This window comes from Heptranchias perlo, chromosome 2, assembly GCF_035084215.1.
Source record: "Heptranchias perlo isolate sHepPer1 chromosome 2, sHepPer1.hap1, whole genome shotgun sequence".
Lineage (NCBI taxonomy): Eukaryota > Metazoa > Chordata > Chondrichthyes > Hexanchiformes > Hexanchidae > Heptranchias > Heptranchias perlo.
Window position 1 is genome coordinate 19,207,880 of NC_090326.1, and position 16,181 is coordinate 19,224,060.

Below are 16,181 nucleotides of genomic sequence, written 5' to 3' on the forward strand. Positions count from 1 at the left end.
ATCAAGCCTCACTTACTCACCAATAACCTGCTGACCGATGCTCAGTTTGGGTTCCGCCAGGACCACTCGGCTCCGGACCTCATTACAGCCTTGGTCCAAACGTGGACAAAAGAGCTGAATTCCATAGGTGACGTGAGAGTGACTGCCCTTGACATCAAGGCAGCATTTGACCGACTGTGGCACCAAGGAGCCCTAGTAAAATTGAAGTCAATGGGAATCAGGGGAGAACTCTCCAGTGGCTGGAGTCATACCAGCACAAAGGAAGATGGTAGTGGTTGTTGGTGGCCAATCATCTGAGCCCCAGGACATTGCTGCAGGAGTTCCTCAGGGCAGTGTCCTTGGCCCAACCATCTTCAGCTGCTTCATCAATGACCTTCCCTCCATCATAAGGTCAGAAATGGGGATGTTCGCTGATGATTGCATCATGTTCAGTTCCATTCGCAACCCCTCAGATAATGAAGCAGTCCAAGCCCGCATGCAGCAAGACCTGGACAACATCCCGGCTTGGGCTCATAAGTGGCAAGTAACATTCGCGCCAGACAATTGCCAGGCAATGACCATCTCCAACAAGAGATAGTCTAACCACCTCCCCATGACATTCAACGGCATTACCATCACCGAATCCCCCACCAACAACATCCTGGGGTTCACCATTGACCAGAAACTTAACTGGACCAGCCACATAAATACTGTGGCTACAAGAGTAGGTCAGAGGCTGGGTATTCTGCAGCGAGTGACTCACCTCCTGACTCCCCAAAGCCTTTCCACCATCTACAAGGCATAAGTCAGGAGTGTGATGGAATACACTCCACTTGCCTGGATGAGTGCAGCTCCAACAATACTCAAGAAGCTCGACACCATCCAGGACAAAGCAACCCACTTGATTGGCACCCCATCCACCACCCTAAACATTCACTCCCTTCACCACCAGCGCACTGTGGCTGCAGTGTGTACCATCCACAGGATGCACTGCAGCAACTCGCCAAGGCTTCTTCGACAGCACCTCCCAAACCCGTGACCTCTACCACCTAGAAGGACAAGAGCAGCAGGTACATGGGAACAACACCACCTGCACGTTCCCCTCCAAGTCACACACCATCCTGACTTGGAAATATATTGCCGTACCTTCATCGTCGCTGGGTCAAAATCCTGGAACTCCCTTCCTAACAGCACTGGACTGCAGCGGTTCAAGAAGGCGGCTCAACACCACCTTCTCAAGGACAATTAAGGATGGGCAATAAATGACGGCCTTGCCAGCGACGCCCACATCCCATGAACGAATAAAAAATAAAATCCCACCTCGTCCACCATCCCACCGCCACCATCTCACCACCGCCACCATCGCACCACCCCCACCATCCCATCTCCTCCATCCCTCCACCCCACCATCCCTCCACCCCCCCATCCCACCACCATCCCACCACCCCCACCATCTCACCACCCCCACCATCCCACCACCATCTCACCACCCCCACCATCTCACCACCCCCACCATCCCGACACCCCCACCATCCCGACACCCCCACCATCCCACCACCCCCACCATCCCACCACCATCCCGACACCCCCACCATCCCGACACCCCCACCATCCCGACACCCCCACCATCCCGACACCCCCACCATCTCACCACCATCCCGACACCCCCACCATCCCGACACCCCCACCATCCCGACACCCCCACCATCCCACCACCCCCACCATCCCGACACCCCCACCATCCCACCACCATCTCACCACCCCCACTATCCCACCTCCTCCATCCCTACCACCCCCACCATCCCACCACCCCCACCATCTACGTGACATACCTCCATCGCATACCTTTGTCTTTGATCTATTCATACCTGTTCCAAGCTTGCTAGCTGATCTGCCATAAAGCACTGCTTTTACCAAATTAGCCATCAGGAGGGGTAGGGGGTGGGGTGGGGAGGGAAATGGGGAGCATCCAATGTGCATTTTCTAAACTAATGTACCATTTTATGTTCTGCTTTACAGCCTTCGCCATGCGTTACGCTGATGTTGTTTTTCTCGTCGATGGCTCTCAGAACATGGGGGCCGCAGGATTCCAGCAGATCCGAAACTTCATCTTCAGAATCATTTCTTATCTTGACATTGGGGCAGACAAGTTCCTTGTTGGTCTTGCCCAGTACAGCACCGACACACGGACTGAGTTCTTACTGAACGCTTACTCAAGAAGGACTCAAGTGGCAAATTACATAAGGAGCCGCAGCTTCACATTTCGGGGAGGGCCAGGGATAAGGACGGGCCGTGCCATTGACTACCTGCGCAGAACCTTTTTCACAGAGTCCGCTGGAAGTCGGAAGGCCATAGGTGTTCCTCAGATTGCAATAATAATTACTTCAGCATCTTCACAGGATGAAGTCACTCTGTCTGCCAGGGACTTAAAGAAGGAAGGTGTGAAAGTCATCTCCATCGGTGTCAAGAATTCCGCCTTGAGCGAGCTGCAGAAGATGGCCTTCCTCCCCAATTTTCCATTTGTTTTCCAGATTGGTGCTTTTGATGCCCTTACTCAATCATCGGAACAAATTGCCAATGTAATCAAACTGATAGTACAAAGAGAATTTCTGTACAGAGAGCTCAGAAGACCAGCAGGTAATGTTTGGTTCCCTTGCCTTTCGTCCATGTCCACTTTGTTCCTGCAATGTGCAGTGTCTTTAGTCATTCCTCATATGAAGACCATTCTGGAGCAGTCTCACTCATAGGGGCCGACTTTAAGTGCCCCCCCCGCTCCCCAGTGTAAACAGGACGGCAGCGGCCTGAAAACGGCCTTCAGGTCACTTACCGCCCTATTTACTCTCGCGCTCCGGCCGCTGCCATCTTGGGTAGGGTCCTGAGGTGGGCGGCTGGAGCGCCTGCCTGTTTCAGATGGGGTATCCAAATCGGAGTCCTATGACGTACATGTGACGCCCTCCGCCCCTTGTGCGCCTCAAGTAAAAATTGCGCCTCACTATGTCCAGCCTCCTTGTGTAATTGTTTAATGCCAGATATTATTTACAGAGGAAGGAAAAGGATGGTATGTTGATGATTGCTGTTTCAGTGTCTTCTCTCTCCCTGTTCTGTCCTGCAGGTCAGGATTCCTCCTTGGGGGCGGTGGGGATGGGACAGCTCACAGTGGACTGCCGGTGCACCTTGGTCAACCCGTCACTTTTTAAATCTAGGTCGGATACCAAAACCATTAGGGCAGCAGACAAATAAAGGAGGAGAGAGAGGTTAGGAAATGGCAAACGTTGGTTTTAGAAACCTGCGATTGCAGGAGAAAAGTGAGATGAGGAGAATCAAGGAAGTCAAGTATCTAGGTCCTGGGAAAGAATGAATTTCAGCAAAAGACAGCATGAAGGGGTCGATTTTAAGGGGAACTGGCGGTAGAGGATGTGCCGTCTCTTCTGCACCCCGTCCGATTCACTTTTCCATGGGGCGGACGATACACTGCACCCCGTCCGATTCACTTTTCCATGGGGCGGATGATACACTGCACCCCGTCCGATTCACTTTTCCATGGGGCGGATGATACACTGCACCCCGTCCGATTCACTTTTCCATGGGGCGGACGATACACTGCAGCCCGTCCGATTCACTTTTCCATGGGGCGGATGATACACTGCACCCCGTCCGATTCACTTTTCCATGGGGCGGACGATACACTGCACCCCGTCCGATTCACTTTTCCATGGGGCGGATGATACACTGCACCCCGTCCGATTCACTTTTCCATGGGGCGGACGATACACTGCAGCCCGTTTTCAGCCACCTCTGATTTCAACACTAAGAGAATTCTGGGAGGAGGAAGAGTTCGCAGGTTGGCATATCTGTAGCTTAGGAGAAAAGCAGCAGAGGCTCCCCGCAGGTTATTAAAATGATAACTTCTGAAATTAAGAAAGAACTTCCCTCATTTTACACCGATTTCATGAAGATAATCTTCAATTACCTCAATTTAATTACGGTTTAAAGCTTGTGTACTGCTGTCTGGATTGAAGCTGCTGCAATTCCTCCCTAACTAAACTAAGCTCAACTTGGGTTTTGCTGATGCGTAGGAAGATAGAAACAGGAGTAGGCCATTCAGCCCCTCGAGCCTGCCCCACCATTCAATTAGATCACGGCTGATCTGCTCCTCAACTCCATTTACCTGCCTTGGTTCCATATCCATTAATACTCTTGCCTAGCAAAAATCTATCAGTCTCAGTTTTGAAATTTTCAATTGAGCCCCAGCCTGAGCAGCTTTTTGGGGGAGAGAGTTCCAGATTTCCACTACCCTTTGTGTGAAGAAGTGCTTCCTGACATCACCCCTGAACAGCCCAGCTCTAATTTTAAGGTTACGCTCCCTTGTTCTGGACTCCCCCACCAGAGGTATATAGTTTCTCTGTATCTAACCTATCAAATCCTTTAATCATAGAATGACACAGCAAAGAAGGAGGCCATTCGGCCCACCGTGCCTGTGCTGGCTCTTTGAAAGAGCTATCCAATTAGTCCCACTCCACTGCCCTTTCCTCATAACCCTGCAAATTCTTCCGCTTCAAATATTTATCCAATTCCCTTTTGAAAGTTGTTATTGAATCTGCTTCCACCACCCTTTCAGGCCGTGCATTCCAGATCATAACAACTCGCTGCCTAAAAAAAAACTTCTCTTCATGTCGCTTCTGGTTCTTTTGCCAATTATGTTAAATCTGTGTCCTCTGCTTCTGCCACTGGAAACAGTCTCTCCTTATTTACCCTTCATGATTTTGAACACCTCTATCAAATCTCCCCTTAACCTTCTCTGTTCTAAGGAGAACAACCCCAGCTTCTTCAGTCTTTCCACATAACTGAAGACCCTCATCCCTGGCACCATTCTAGTAAATCTCTTCTGCACCCTCTCTAAGGCCTTGACATCCTTTCTAAAGTGTGGTGCTCAGAATTGAACACAATACTCCAGCTGGGGCCTAACCAATGTTTTATAAAGGTTTAGCATAACTTCCTTGCTTTTGTACTCTATGCCTCTGTTCATAAAGCCAAGGATTCCTTAACATCTCAACTTGTCCTGCCACCTTCAAAGATTTGTGTGTGCACCCCCAGGTCTCTCTGTTCCTGCACCTCCTTTAAAATTGTACCATTTATCTTCTATTGCTTCTCCTCATTCTTCTTTCTTCCAAAAATGCTTCATATCACATATCTCTGCATTAAATATCAGCTGCTTTGTGTCTGCCCATTTCACCAGTCTGTCTATGTCCTCCTGAAGTCTGTTACTATCCTACTCACTGTTTACTACATTTCTGAGTTTCGTGTCATCTGCAAACTTTGAAGTTATGTGCAGGTCATTAATATATACCAAAAAGAGCAGTGGTCCTAATACTGATCCCCGGGGGACACCACTGTATACTGCCCTCAATCTGAAAAACAATTGTTCATCACTACACTCTGCTTTCTGTCTCTTAGCCAATTTCATATCCATGCAGCCACTGCCCCTTTAATCCCATGTGCTTCAATTTTGCTAACAAGCCTATTATGCCTTTTGAAAGTCCATGTACACAGCATCAACCGCACTACCCTCATCAACCCTCTCCGTTACTTCATCAAAGAACTCAATCGAGTTAGTCAAACACAATTTGCCTTTAACAAATCTGTGCTGGCTGTCATTTATTAACTCATGTTTTTCTAAGTGACAACTAATCATTTTACACACCTCAATTAGATCATCCCTTAATCTTCTATACTCGAGGGAATGCAAGCCTAGTCTATGCAACCGGTCCCCATAATTTAACCCTCTAAGTCCCGGTATCAGCTCTCCATTGAACTCACCTGCCTCACCTAACTCCATCTGCTGCTGTTCCACTCATTGTTTGTGTGTTGGAACCTCCTCACTCTCTGCCTGTTCCTCACCACAACACTCCCCGTCATTCTCATCCCTCTTTTTCAGGTTGTTGAGGAGCAGTTCAGGCTTCTCCTCTGGATCCTCCAATGTATCAATGTTATGTGTAGCATCAGCAAAATCTGTTCTTTTGTCCTTTTTTAAAATTGATGCATTGACCAGAAATGCACAGCCTGAATTACCAGTTTCATTAGTCAAAGCTTGGTACTTGCTGATAGTAGAATGGGAAGTAGAGACTTTCTCTAGTTAATTTCTTCAGTTCACTGTGACTACGTGTAACTAGAATCATAGAATCTTGCAGCACAGAAGGAGGCCATTCAGCCCATTCTGTCTGTGTCAGCTCTTTGAAAGAGCTGTCCAATTAGCCCCACTCCCCTTCTCTTTCCCCATAACCCTGCAAATCTTTTTTCTTCAAGTATTCATCCAATTCCTTTTTGAATCTGTTTCCGCCACCCATTCAGGCAGTGCATTCCAGTTCATAACAACTCACCGCATGAAAAAAATTCTCCTCATCTCACTCTGGTTCTTTTGCCAATTATCTTAAATCTGTGTCCTCTGGTTACTGACCCTCCCACCAATGGAAACAGTTTCTCCTTATTTACTCTATCAAAACCCCTCATAATTTTGAACTAATAAGCAGCACACTGGGGAACTTGCTATTCCCGCAGCTAGTCCACTCATTTAACCGTTGTTACTTGTAGTTGGTGGAAGGTCAGTGAATATTTCCATTGGAGATGAAGGTTTTGGATGGAGTGAATAGGGAAAGACTATTTGCTCTAGTTGGGGAGTCAGTGTCAAGGGGTCGTCAATTAAAAATTTCATAAAGTGGGTGAGGAGAAAGGATAGGGGAAATTTCTTGAAGTAGAGAGTTGCTGGAGCACAAATGTAGGGAATGGATAAGGGAAAATTGGATAATTATTGAAACAGAGGATGAAATGGGGAGTGAGCAGGGCAGTGGGTTTAGGAAAGAGCTGGCACAGACATGATAGGCTGAATGGCCTCCTTCTGTGCTGTAAACCCCTTTGGTTCTATGTTTTGCGTAACAACTGCCCGAGTCAGGGTATCTGGAACCTTGAGTTGATCCTGATGTTGATGACTCTCGGTGTCTCATCCTTTAATAATCAAGTTTTATTTCAGTCACAGTAATTCTTCAAAGAGAAAGGAAAATAAAACCACTTGTTGCTTGTAGAGTTTCAAAGGAAGTGCGCGTTACGTGCCTTCAAAGGAGAATGATGTTGTTATTGGTGAACAGCCACCGAGTCCATTATATTGCACTCTGTGACATGAGCGGCGTTTGGAAAAGGAGCATTTTATTCCCCCTCCTCCTGCTGATTTTTTTCCATTCTCCAGCTCAATCTTATTTGAAAGACAGAAAGAAAAGAAAGAAGGAACTTATATTTATATAGCGCCTTTCACAACCTCAGGACATCCCAAAGAGCTTTAGGTACTTTTTGAAGTGAAGTCACTGTAAGAAAAGCGGCAGTCAATTTACGCACAGTAAAGTCCCATAAACAGCAATAAGATACATGACCGGATCATCTGTTTTAGTGATGTTGGTTGAGGGATAATTATTGGCCAGGACACTGGGAGAACTCCCTTGCTCTTCTTCGGACAGTGCCATGGGATTTTTGAAGTTCACCTGAGAGAGCAGACGGGGCCTCGGTTTAATATCTCATCTGAAAGGCGGCACCTCCGACAATGCAGCACTCCCTCGGTTTTGCACTGGAGTGTCATCCTTGATTATGTGCTCTGCAGTGGGACTTGAACCCACAACTCTCTGACTCAGAGGCGAGAGTGACACCAATGAGCCACGGCTGAAAGCCTCACTGCTAAACGATTGAAGGTTTACTCTAAATGTCAATCTGTAATTTGCTTCAGATCATAGAAACATAGAAAATAGGAACAGGAGTGGGCCATTCGGCCCTTCGAGCCTGCTCTGCCATTCAATATGATCATGGCTGATCCTCTATCTCAATACCATATTCCCGCTCTTTCCCCATACCCCTTGATGCTTTTTGTGTCTAGAAATCTATCTAGCTCCTTCTTTAATATATTCAGTGACTTGGCCTCCAGAGCATTCTGTGGTAGAGAATTCCACAGGTTCACCACCCTCTGAGTGAAGAAATTTCTCCTCATCTCAGTCCTAAATGTCCTACCTCGTATCCTGAGACTGTGACCCCCCCCACCCCGTTCTGGACCCTCCAGCCAGGGGAAACACCCTCCCTGCATCCAGTCTGACTAGCCCTGTCAGATTGCTCCAATGCAATTTTGATCTGAACTTCCTTGTCATTTGTTTTTTTTTGTTCTTTAAACAGTGTGCCAATCTGCTTCGGTCGCTGATATCGTTTTCTTGGTGGACGAATCTGACGGCATCGGGGCAGTGAACTTTCAGCTGCTCCGTGCTTTCCTCTACAATATGGTCGACACCCTGGACATAGAGGCTGAAAATGTCCGCGTCGGTTTGGCTCAGTACAGCACCGTTGCGTCGGAAGAGTTTCATCTGAAAACGTATCACCAAAAGACAGACATCCTGGACCACATCAAATCAATGCCCTACAGGGGAGGAGGCAGGAACACGGGCACTGCTATTGACTTCGTACGGAAGCACTACTTTACCAAGCACGCTGGCAGTCGCGCCAGGAAAGGGATCCCTCAGATCTTGGTTGTGATCACCAGTGGCGAATCTCAAGACACGGTGGAAGACAGCGCAGCCCTTCTGCGTCGTACGGGTGTTACCATTTATGCCTTGGGAATCCGGAACGCCACCAAGAGGGAGCTGGGGAAAGTTGTGTCGTATCCTTCGTGGAGTTACGTTTCCATAGTGCAGGATTTCACGCAGCTGTCCGCCATCGAAAGGATCCTCCAGAAGAAGATCTGCAATGAGATTATCAAACAGATCTCAGTACAATCGGCTCAAAAAGTAGCACTCAAGCAAGGTGAGGTTTGGGGAAGCGAGTTAAATATCTTCCATGGATTTTGGATGTATTTCCGTATCCTTTGTTGCTTTTTTAGTTCGTTCAGCAGTAATTGACCTTCTTGAGAAGAGTTTGTTGATATACTGCATGATGATTGGGCTCTTTATGACTCAGTGATAATGTCGAGCTCCTTAATCATTCAATATTTCTTATTTATCTATCCTTTTTCTCCTGTTTTTGTGTCTGTTTTCAACAAAATCTGTCAATGTGGCTTCAGATTCTCCAATTTGCAGTGCTCTCACTTATTGGCCTTAGACTTTAACCCGTAATGCCTCAGTTAAAATAACTCATATCCCATATAAAACCCATAAACACTGCAACAAACCTATATACAGCCCCTTATTGTGATTATAAATTGCCGCCTTTACAACCATGTAAGTCCTATATATAGAAGCTATGAAGCTTTAGATACATAACCTATAAATCTTCCGTATGGAGAATCTATGAAGTCCCTCCAAGAAATCCCATCAAATCTCAGCTGTAAAGATCTTGTGATACGGAAGCTATAAAGGCCATACAATATGACTGTAATTAGTGATGGGTACAGATGTAGAGGAAGGCCCTCCAGTCTGTCCCAATCACTGTCAGCTGTTCTCCTCCAGTCACAGTGATTCCTGCTTTATTAAAAATCTTTTTCTTTTGGAATTTCATTTTTCTATAGCCTTAAAAAACCCACTGAAGTTATCCTTTGTTTCCTAATCCCATGGGTCATTCTGAGTCCTTTATAGCTCACTGGCATCTGGAATTTGGATCAAGGGTAGACAGCAGCTCAGGGTATTGTGTGTACAATTCACCAGTGAGATATAATTACACTGTTACTATGTTTAAGCAGGGTTTAAGAATGTAAATTAACGCCATGGCATGCAGGGACACATAATCTTAAAACAGTCCACGAGTGGTGAGAATGTGGAACATGCATCTGAGATGGTTGAGGCGACTATCATAGATGCATTTAAGGGGAAGCTAGATAAGCACATGAGGGAGAAAGGAATAGAAGGATTTGTTGATAGGGTTAGATGAAGTAAGGTGGGGGGAGGCTCATGTGGAGCATAAATGCCGGCATAGACCAGTTGGGCTGAATGGCCTGTTTCTGTGCTGTAAGTTCTATGTACTTCTATCTCATAGTAGCAGCTGTGGAGTGTGTATTAATGAACCCGTCAGTGAAAGGGCGTAGTTCTAAAATATTTTAAAGACAACCATGAAATACCCACTCCCACTACAGAAAAGGAGCAACAAGCCTATTACAGTGTATCGTGTCCTGGGGTTATAAATCTCCATGTTTTTCATCAACTTGTCTCAAATATATTTCCTCCATTTTTAAAAAACTCTATTTTGTGTTCTCTCTATCTCTGCCCAGCCCTCTCCAGAGCTTGGTCCACTCTCTGGTCTCTGCCAGTACTGTATTATCTCCAGGAGGAGGGAGGGAGCCACCAAGGGTAACTCGCCTCGCTTCCCACTGAGAACGTGCCTGACCTTTGCCTGATGCCTCCCCTAGTGGGGAACCACCACACAGAGAATCCAATTGCACAGCCTCCTTGCGGGTCATTTTAACCTAACTCATCAGGCGGGAAACCCACGGGATCAGGTGGAATGCCCGTTTTACATTCCGCCCAATATTGTAACTTCTATGATTCTTGTTGTAACTTCTATGATTCTATTGCAGGCAATTGGGACTAGCTTAGTGGTATAAACTGGGCGACACGGACATGTTGGGCCGAAGGGCCTGTTTCCATGTTGTAACTTCTATGATTCTATGATTACTATCCACTGATGTCAATGTAGAGTAAAATCGGGCAGGGTGTAAAACCAACATTGCACCCGATCTTGTCAGTTTCTCGACGGGTGGTGAGGTTAAACTTGCCCCCAGTGTCTGTGTCAGTCTGTGGCAGACTGCGCTGTAACACATCTTTATTTGTACATTTCAATAGATCTACACGATTTGAAAGAAAGATTAGTTAGAATATAATACTCAGATGAGCATCAAAGCCCTGGAGTGTGTCTTCTCGCTGTTCTTCAGTAACTGAAGCAATGCCCCTTTCTCTTTTCAGGCTGTGTTGAAACTGAAGAAGCCGATATCTTTTTCCTGGTTGATGGTTCAGGCAGTGTACAACCTGAGAACTTTAAAGACATGAAAAGATTCCTGGTCGAGGTAGTGAAAGTATTCAATATTGGTGCAGACCAGGTTCGTGTTGGGGTTGTCCAGTACGCGTCTAATACACGAACAGAATTCGCTATCGATGAATATACCAGCAAAACGGGATTGGAGGGAGCGATTAACCGAATTGCACAAATTGGAGGAGGCACTAACACAGGTGCTGCATTAACCTACATGAAGAATTTCATCAGTGACGCAGAGAGAAGCCGTGGACACAGAGTGCGGCGTTTCCTGATCACCATCACAGACGGACAGTCGCAGGATAATGTAACAAGTCCCGCTGCAGAGCTGAGGCAGCAGGGAGTAGACAGTTATGCAATAGGAGTGGGACAGGCAGATGAATCTGAACTTCTACTGATCGGAGGAGTCAAAGAAAGAGTTTTTTATGTCACTAATTTCGACGCATTGAAAGATATGAAGAATAACATTGTGCGGGAACTCTGTTCAGAAGAAGGTAAGCTTCGGATTTCAGAACTCTCCTAACTAATGGCTGAAAATCCCACCATGGGCTCCATTCATCCCATTGGCAAGTGCATGGTGTCTCCGTGACATTCCCTGTGAGATGTGTAATACATGTACCAATTTCTAGCTGTTAAAGTGAGTAATTGGGCAGTAAAGAATGGGGTTTGCGTGTATTCAGTGTTTTCCAATAGACCACTGGCCTTGTCATGAGGCAAAACCGAACCTTATTTTCTGAAAGAAATCTCTCTAAACTGAGTAAAGGTTTGAATAAAAGTCCCACTGCGACAGTTCTGATGCAAAATGGGGAGGTCACAATATAATGCAGTTCTGACTAAAGGTCATCAACCTGAAACATTAACTCTGTTTCTTTCTCCACAGATGCTGCCTGACTTGCTGAGCTTCTCCAGCATTTTCTGTTTTTATCTCAAACACCTTATCCTGTACACATCTTGATCATTGCTATCGTTGAATGGCTGATTTCTGCATTATATTCTCTCAGTTATGTTTTAATAAAGGGAACAAATCAATATTAAAACTAAAAATGCCAGGGACACTGGAGTAGATTTTGATTTTGTGCAATAGTGTAAAATGGCGACAGCGAATTGGCAGTCTCTTTTGCATCTCTCCCAATTTTTATTTCCATTTTGAAGTCATCAGAAGGAGAGGCATAACACGGTTAATAATTTATTTTAAGTCAGGGTCTTTTGGGGATGGGGTTTATCTTGCTGCGGGGAGGGAAGGGTGCAATTTATTGGAGTCAGGCTGGAGAGCTGTTGCCAACTGTGGGATAGGAATTCTGCCAAGAGGGACTCATGGTGCATGTGGGAGTGCACATCTCAAGAATTTCTGTCCGTTATCTTTAATAGATGCAAAATCATGGGCTGGGATTTTGTTATGTTGTGACCTCCTCATCTTGCACCAGAGCTGTCGCAGTGGGACTTTTACTCAAACCTTTAATCAGTTTAGAGAAATTTCTTTCAGAAAATAACATTTTGGTATACAATTTGAACCATGACCTGTTCAGACACGATGCTCCAGCTATCATGAGGCAGGCTTGATGGACCAGGTGGTCTTTTCCTGCCTGCCAATTTCGTATATTCGTAAGTGTATGCATGTTTGGGAGGAACAGGTGACTTTGGATCTATGGTTCGCAAAGCTCTCCACCTCTGGGGGTTTTCCTCATGTCTGGGTCTGTTGTAGAATAATTGATGGAGCTTGATTGCTATGCATAGCCGTCAGCTCCAGTATTGTTGTATCATGCGACTACCAGGATGGTCGAAGGTGAACTAGATGGACCTTGGTCTTTTATCATCTGGCAATTCTTATTTTCCTCCTAGAGTGGAGCCTTAACCAGGACACAGGGGGAAGAGGGTTTGTTCTAACCTAGTTTAGATTTCTCCGTTCCATAGAGCGAATGACCAAATTCCACGTGATTTCTTTCTCTCAGCCTGCAGTAAGCTGGACATGGCGGACATCATCTTCCTAATTGACGGATCAGGAAGCATAAACGCTGAGGATTTCAGGAAAATGAAGAGGTTCATGGGTGACATTGTGAACAAGACCAATATCGGAGCAGAGAAAGTGCACGTGGGTCTGATACAGTTTGGCTCAGATCCCAGACCAGAGTTCCAACTTAACATACACTCAGTAAAAGCTGATCTATACACAGCGATTGGTAAAATGCAACAGCTGGGAGGAGGGACTCACACAGGTCGTGCGCTGAGCTTTACAGCGGACTATTTTGACAGAGCTAAAGGGGGTCGGCCTGGGAACCCACAGTACCTCATAGTGATAACAGATGGAGAGGCGCAGGATGAGGTCCTTCACCCAGCTAAAGCCATCAGGGATAAAGGAGTTACCGTGTTCGCTGTGGGCGTTTTCAATGCTAACAGCACTCAGCTTCTGGAAATTGGAGGATCCCGGGATAAAGTTTACTACGTCGAAAACTTCGATCTGCTGGATGATCCGAAAAAACAAATCTTCTGGGAGATTTGCAGCCGGCCTGACGGTGAGCATAATGGGATTGGTTTAAAAACAAAAAGGATAAGAATAGAGCGGCTGCAGAACATTCTGGAGGGGGAGGGTGAACAGCCGGAGGTCGTGGTCCATATCGGTACCAACGACATGGGTAGAAAAAGGATGAGGTCCTGCAGGCAGAATTTAAGGAGTTAGGAAAGAGATTAATAAGCAGGACCTCAATGGTAGCAATCTTCAGATTACTCCCGTGCCATGCGCTAGCGAGCATAGAAATAGGAGGATAATTAGTAAGTGAGTTTGGAAGGCAGAGAAAACAAAGATTAAAAACTAGACAACAAAGGAGTTTGGCGGTGCTTAATGGTATATACCTCAATGCAAGGAGTCTAGTGAATAAAGCAGATGAGCTGAGGGCACAGATAGACACATGGAAGTACGATATCTTAGCTATTACAGAAACATGGCTTAAAGAGGGGCAGGAATGGCAGCTCATCGTTCCTGATTACAGGGTTTTCAGATGAGATAGAGATGGGAAATAAAAAAGGAGGGGGGGGTGGCAATTTTGGTTAAAGAAACAATTACGGCTGTGAGGAGGGATGATATGTTAGAAGGATCATCAAATGAGGCCATATGGGTTGAACTAAAGAACAAAAAAGGGGCAGTTACACTACTGGGAGTGTACTATAGATCCTCAAACAGTCAGAGGGAAATAGAAGAGCAAATATGTAGGCAAATTCCTGAGAAGTGTTAAAACAATAGGGCAGTAATAGTAGGGGATTTCAACTACCCTAATATGAACTAGGATACAATCAGTGCAAAAGGTATAGAGGGCCAGAATTCTTAAATTGCATTCAGGAGAACTTTTTTAGCCAGTACGTAGCAAGTCCAACAAGGGGGGGGGGGGGTGGTCAGTTCTGGATTTAGTTTTAGGGAATGAAGCTGGGCAGGTGGAAGGAGTACCAGTGGGAGAGCATTTTACTGGTAGTGATCATAATTCAGTTAGATTTAGCATAGTTATGGAAAAGGACAAAGATAGAACAGGAGTAAAAGTTCTCAATTGGGGAAAGGCCATTTTACTAAGCTGAGAAGTGATTTATCAAAAGTGGACTGGAAACAGCTACTTGAAGGTAAATCAGTGTCAGAGCAGTGGGAGGCATTCAAGGGGGAGATTCAAGGGGTTCAGGGTAAACATGTTCCCACAAAGAAAAAGGGTGGGACTGCCAAATCTAGAGCCCCCTGGATGACAAGGAGCATACAGGGTAAGATAAGGCAAAAAAAACAGAAGCTTATGTCAGACACCGGGAGCTGAATACTGCAGAAAGCCTAGAGGAATTATAGAAAGTGCAGGGGTGAAATTAAAAAGAAAATTAGGAAAGCAAAGAGAGGGCATGAAAACATACTGGCAAGTGAAATTACGGAAAACCCAAAAATGTTTTAAAATACATAAAGAGCAAGAGGATAACTAAGGAAAGAGAAGGGTCTATTAGAGACCAAAAAGGTAATCTATGTGTAGAGGCAGAAGATGTGGGTATGGTTCTTAATGAATAGTTTATGTCTGTCTTCACAAAAGAGATTGTAGTTAAGGAGGAGTGTGAAATATTGGATGGGATAAACATAGTGCGAGATGAAGTATTAAGGGGATTAGCATCTTTGAAAGTAGATAAATCGCCAGGCCCGGATGAAATGTGTACCAGGCTGTTAAGAGAAGCAAGGGAGGAAATAGCGGAGGCTCTGACCATCATTTTCCAATCCTCCCTGGCTTCAGGCATGGTGCCAGAGGATTGGATGACTGCTAACGTTGTACCGTTGTTTGAAAAGGGAGAAAGAAATAGACCGAGTAATTTCAGGCCAGTCAGTCTAACCACGGTGGTGGACAAATTATTGGAATCGATTCTGAGGGACAGGATAAATCGTCATATAGAAAGGCACGTGTTAATCAAGGACAGTCAGCACGGATTTGTTAAGGGAAAGTTGTGTCTGACTAACTTGATTGAATTTTTTGAGCAGATAACAAGGAGGGTCGATGAGGGTAACGTGTTTGATGTAGTGTACATGGATTTTAGCAAGGCTTTTGACAAGGTCCCACATGGCAGACTGGTCAAAAAAATAAAAGCCGATGGGATCCAAGGGAAGGTGGCAAGTTGGATCTAAAATTGGCTCAGTGGCAGGAAGCAAAAGGTAATGGTTGACGGGCGTTTTTGCAACTGTAAGGCTGTTTCCAGTGGGGTTCTGGAAGGCTCAGTACTAGGTCCTTTGCTTTTTGTGGTATATATTAATGATTTGGACTTGAATGTGAGGGGCTTGATCAAGAAGTTTGCAGATGATACAAAAATTGGCCATGTGGTTGATAGTGAGGAGGAAAGCTGTAGACTGCATTAAGATATCAGTGGACTGATCAGATGGGCAGAAAAGTGGCAAATGGAATTCAATCCAGAGAAGTGTGAGGTAATGCATCTGGGGAGGGCAAACAAGGCAAGGGAGTACATAATAAATGGGAGGATACTGAGAGGTGTAGAAGAAGTGAGGGACCTTGGAGTGCATGTCCACAGATCCCTGAAAATTGCAGGACAGGTAGATAAGGTGGTTAAAAAGGCATATGGGATACTTTCCTTTATTAGTCAAGGCATAGAATATAAGCACAGGGAGGTTATGCTAGAACTGTATAAAACATTGGTTTGGCCACAGCTTGAGTACTGCGTACAGTTCTGGTCACCACATTACAGGAAAAATGTGACTGCACTAGAGATGG

The 16,181-nt window shown here is 45.7% G+C and overlaps 1 protein-coding gene across 1 annotated transcript in view; it reads left to right on the plus strand.

The window, feature by feature from the left end:
* LOC137335649 (collagen alpha-6(VI) chain-like) overlaps window positions 1-16,181 on the plus strand; it is a 136,438-nt gene that overhangs the window by 18,126 nt on the left and 102,131 nt on the right. Inside the window, exons 4-7 of the mRNA XM_068000943.1 lie at window positions 1,999-2,616; window positions 8,182-8,802; window positions 10,890-11,450; window positions 12,906-13,466. Of these exons, the coding sequence (XP_067857044.1) occupies window positions 1,999-2,616; window positions 8,182-8,802; window positions 10,890-11,450; window positions 12,906-13,466 (2,361 nt within the window). The remainder of the gene's footprint in view (window positions 1-1,998; window positions 2,617-8,181; window positions 8,803-10,889; window positions 11,451-12,905; window positions 13,467-16,181) is intronic.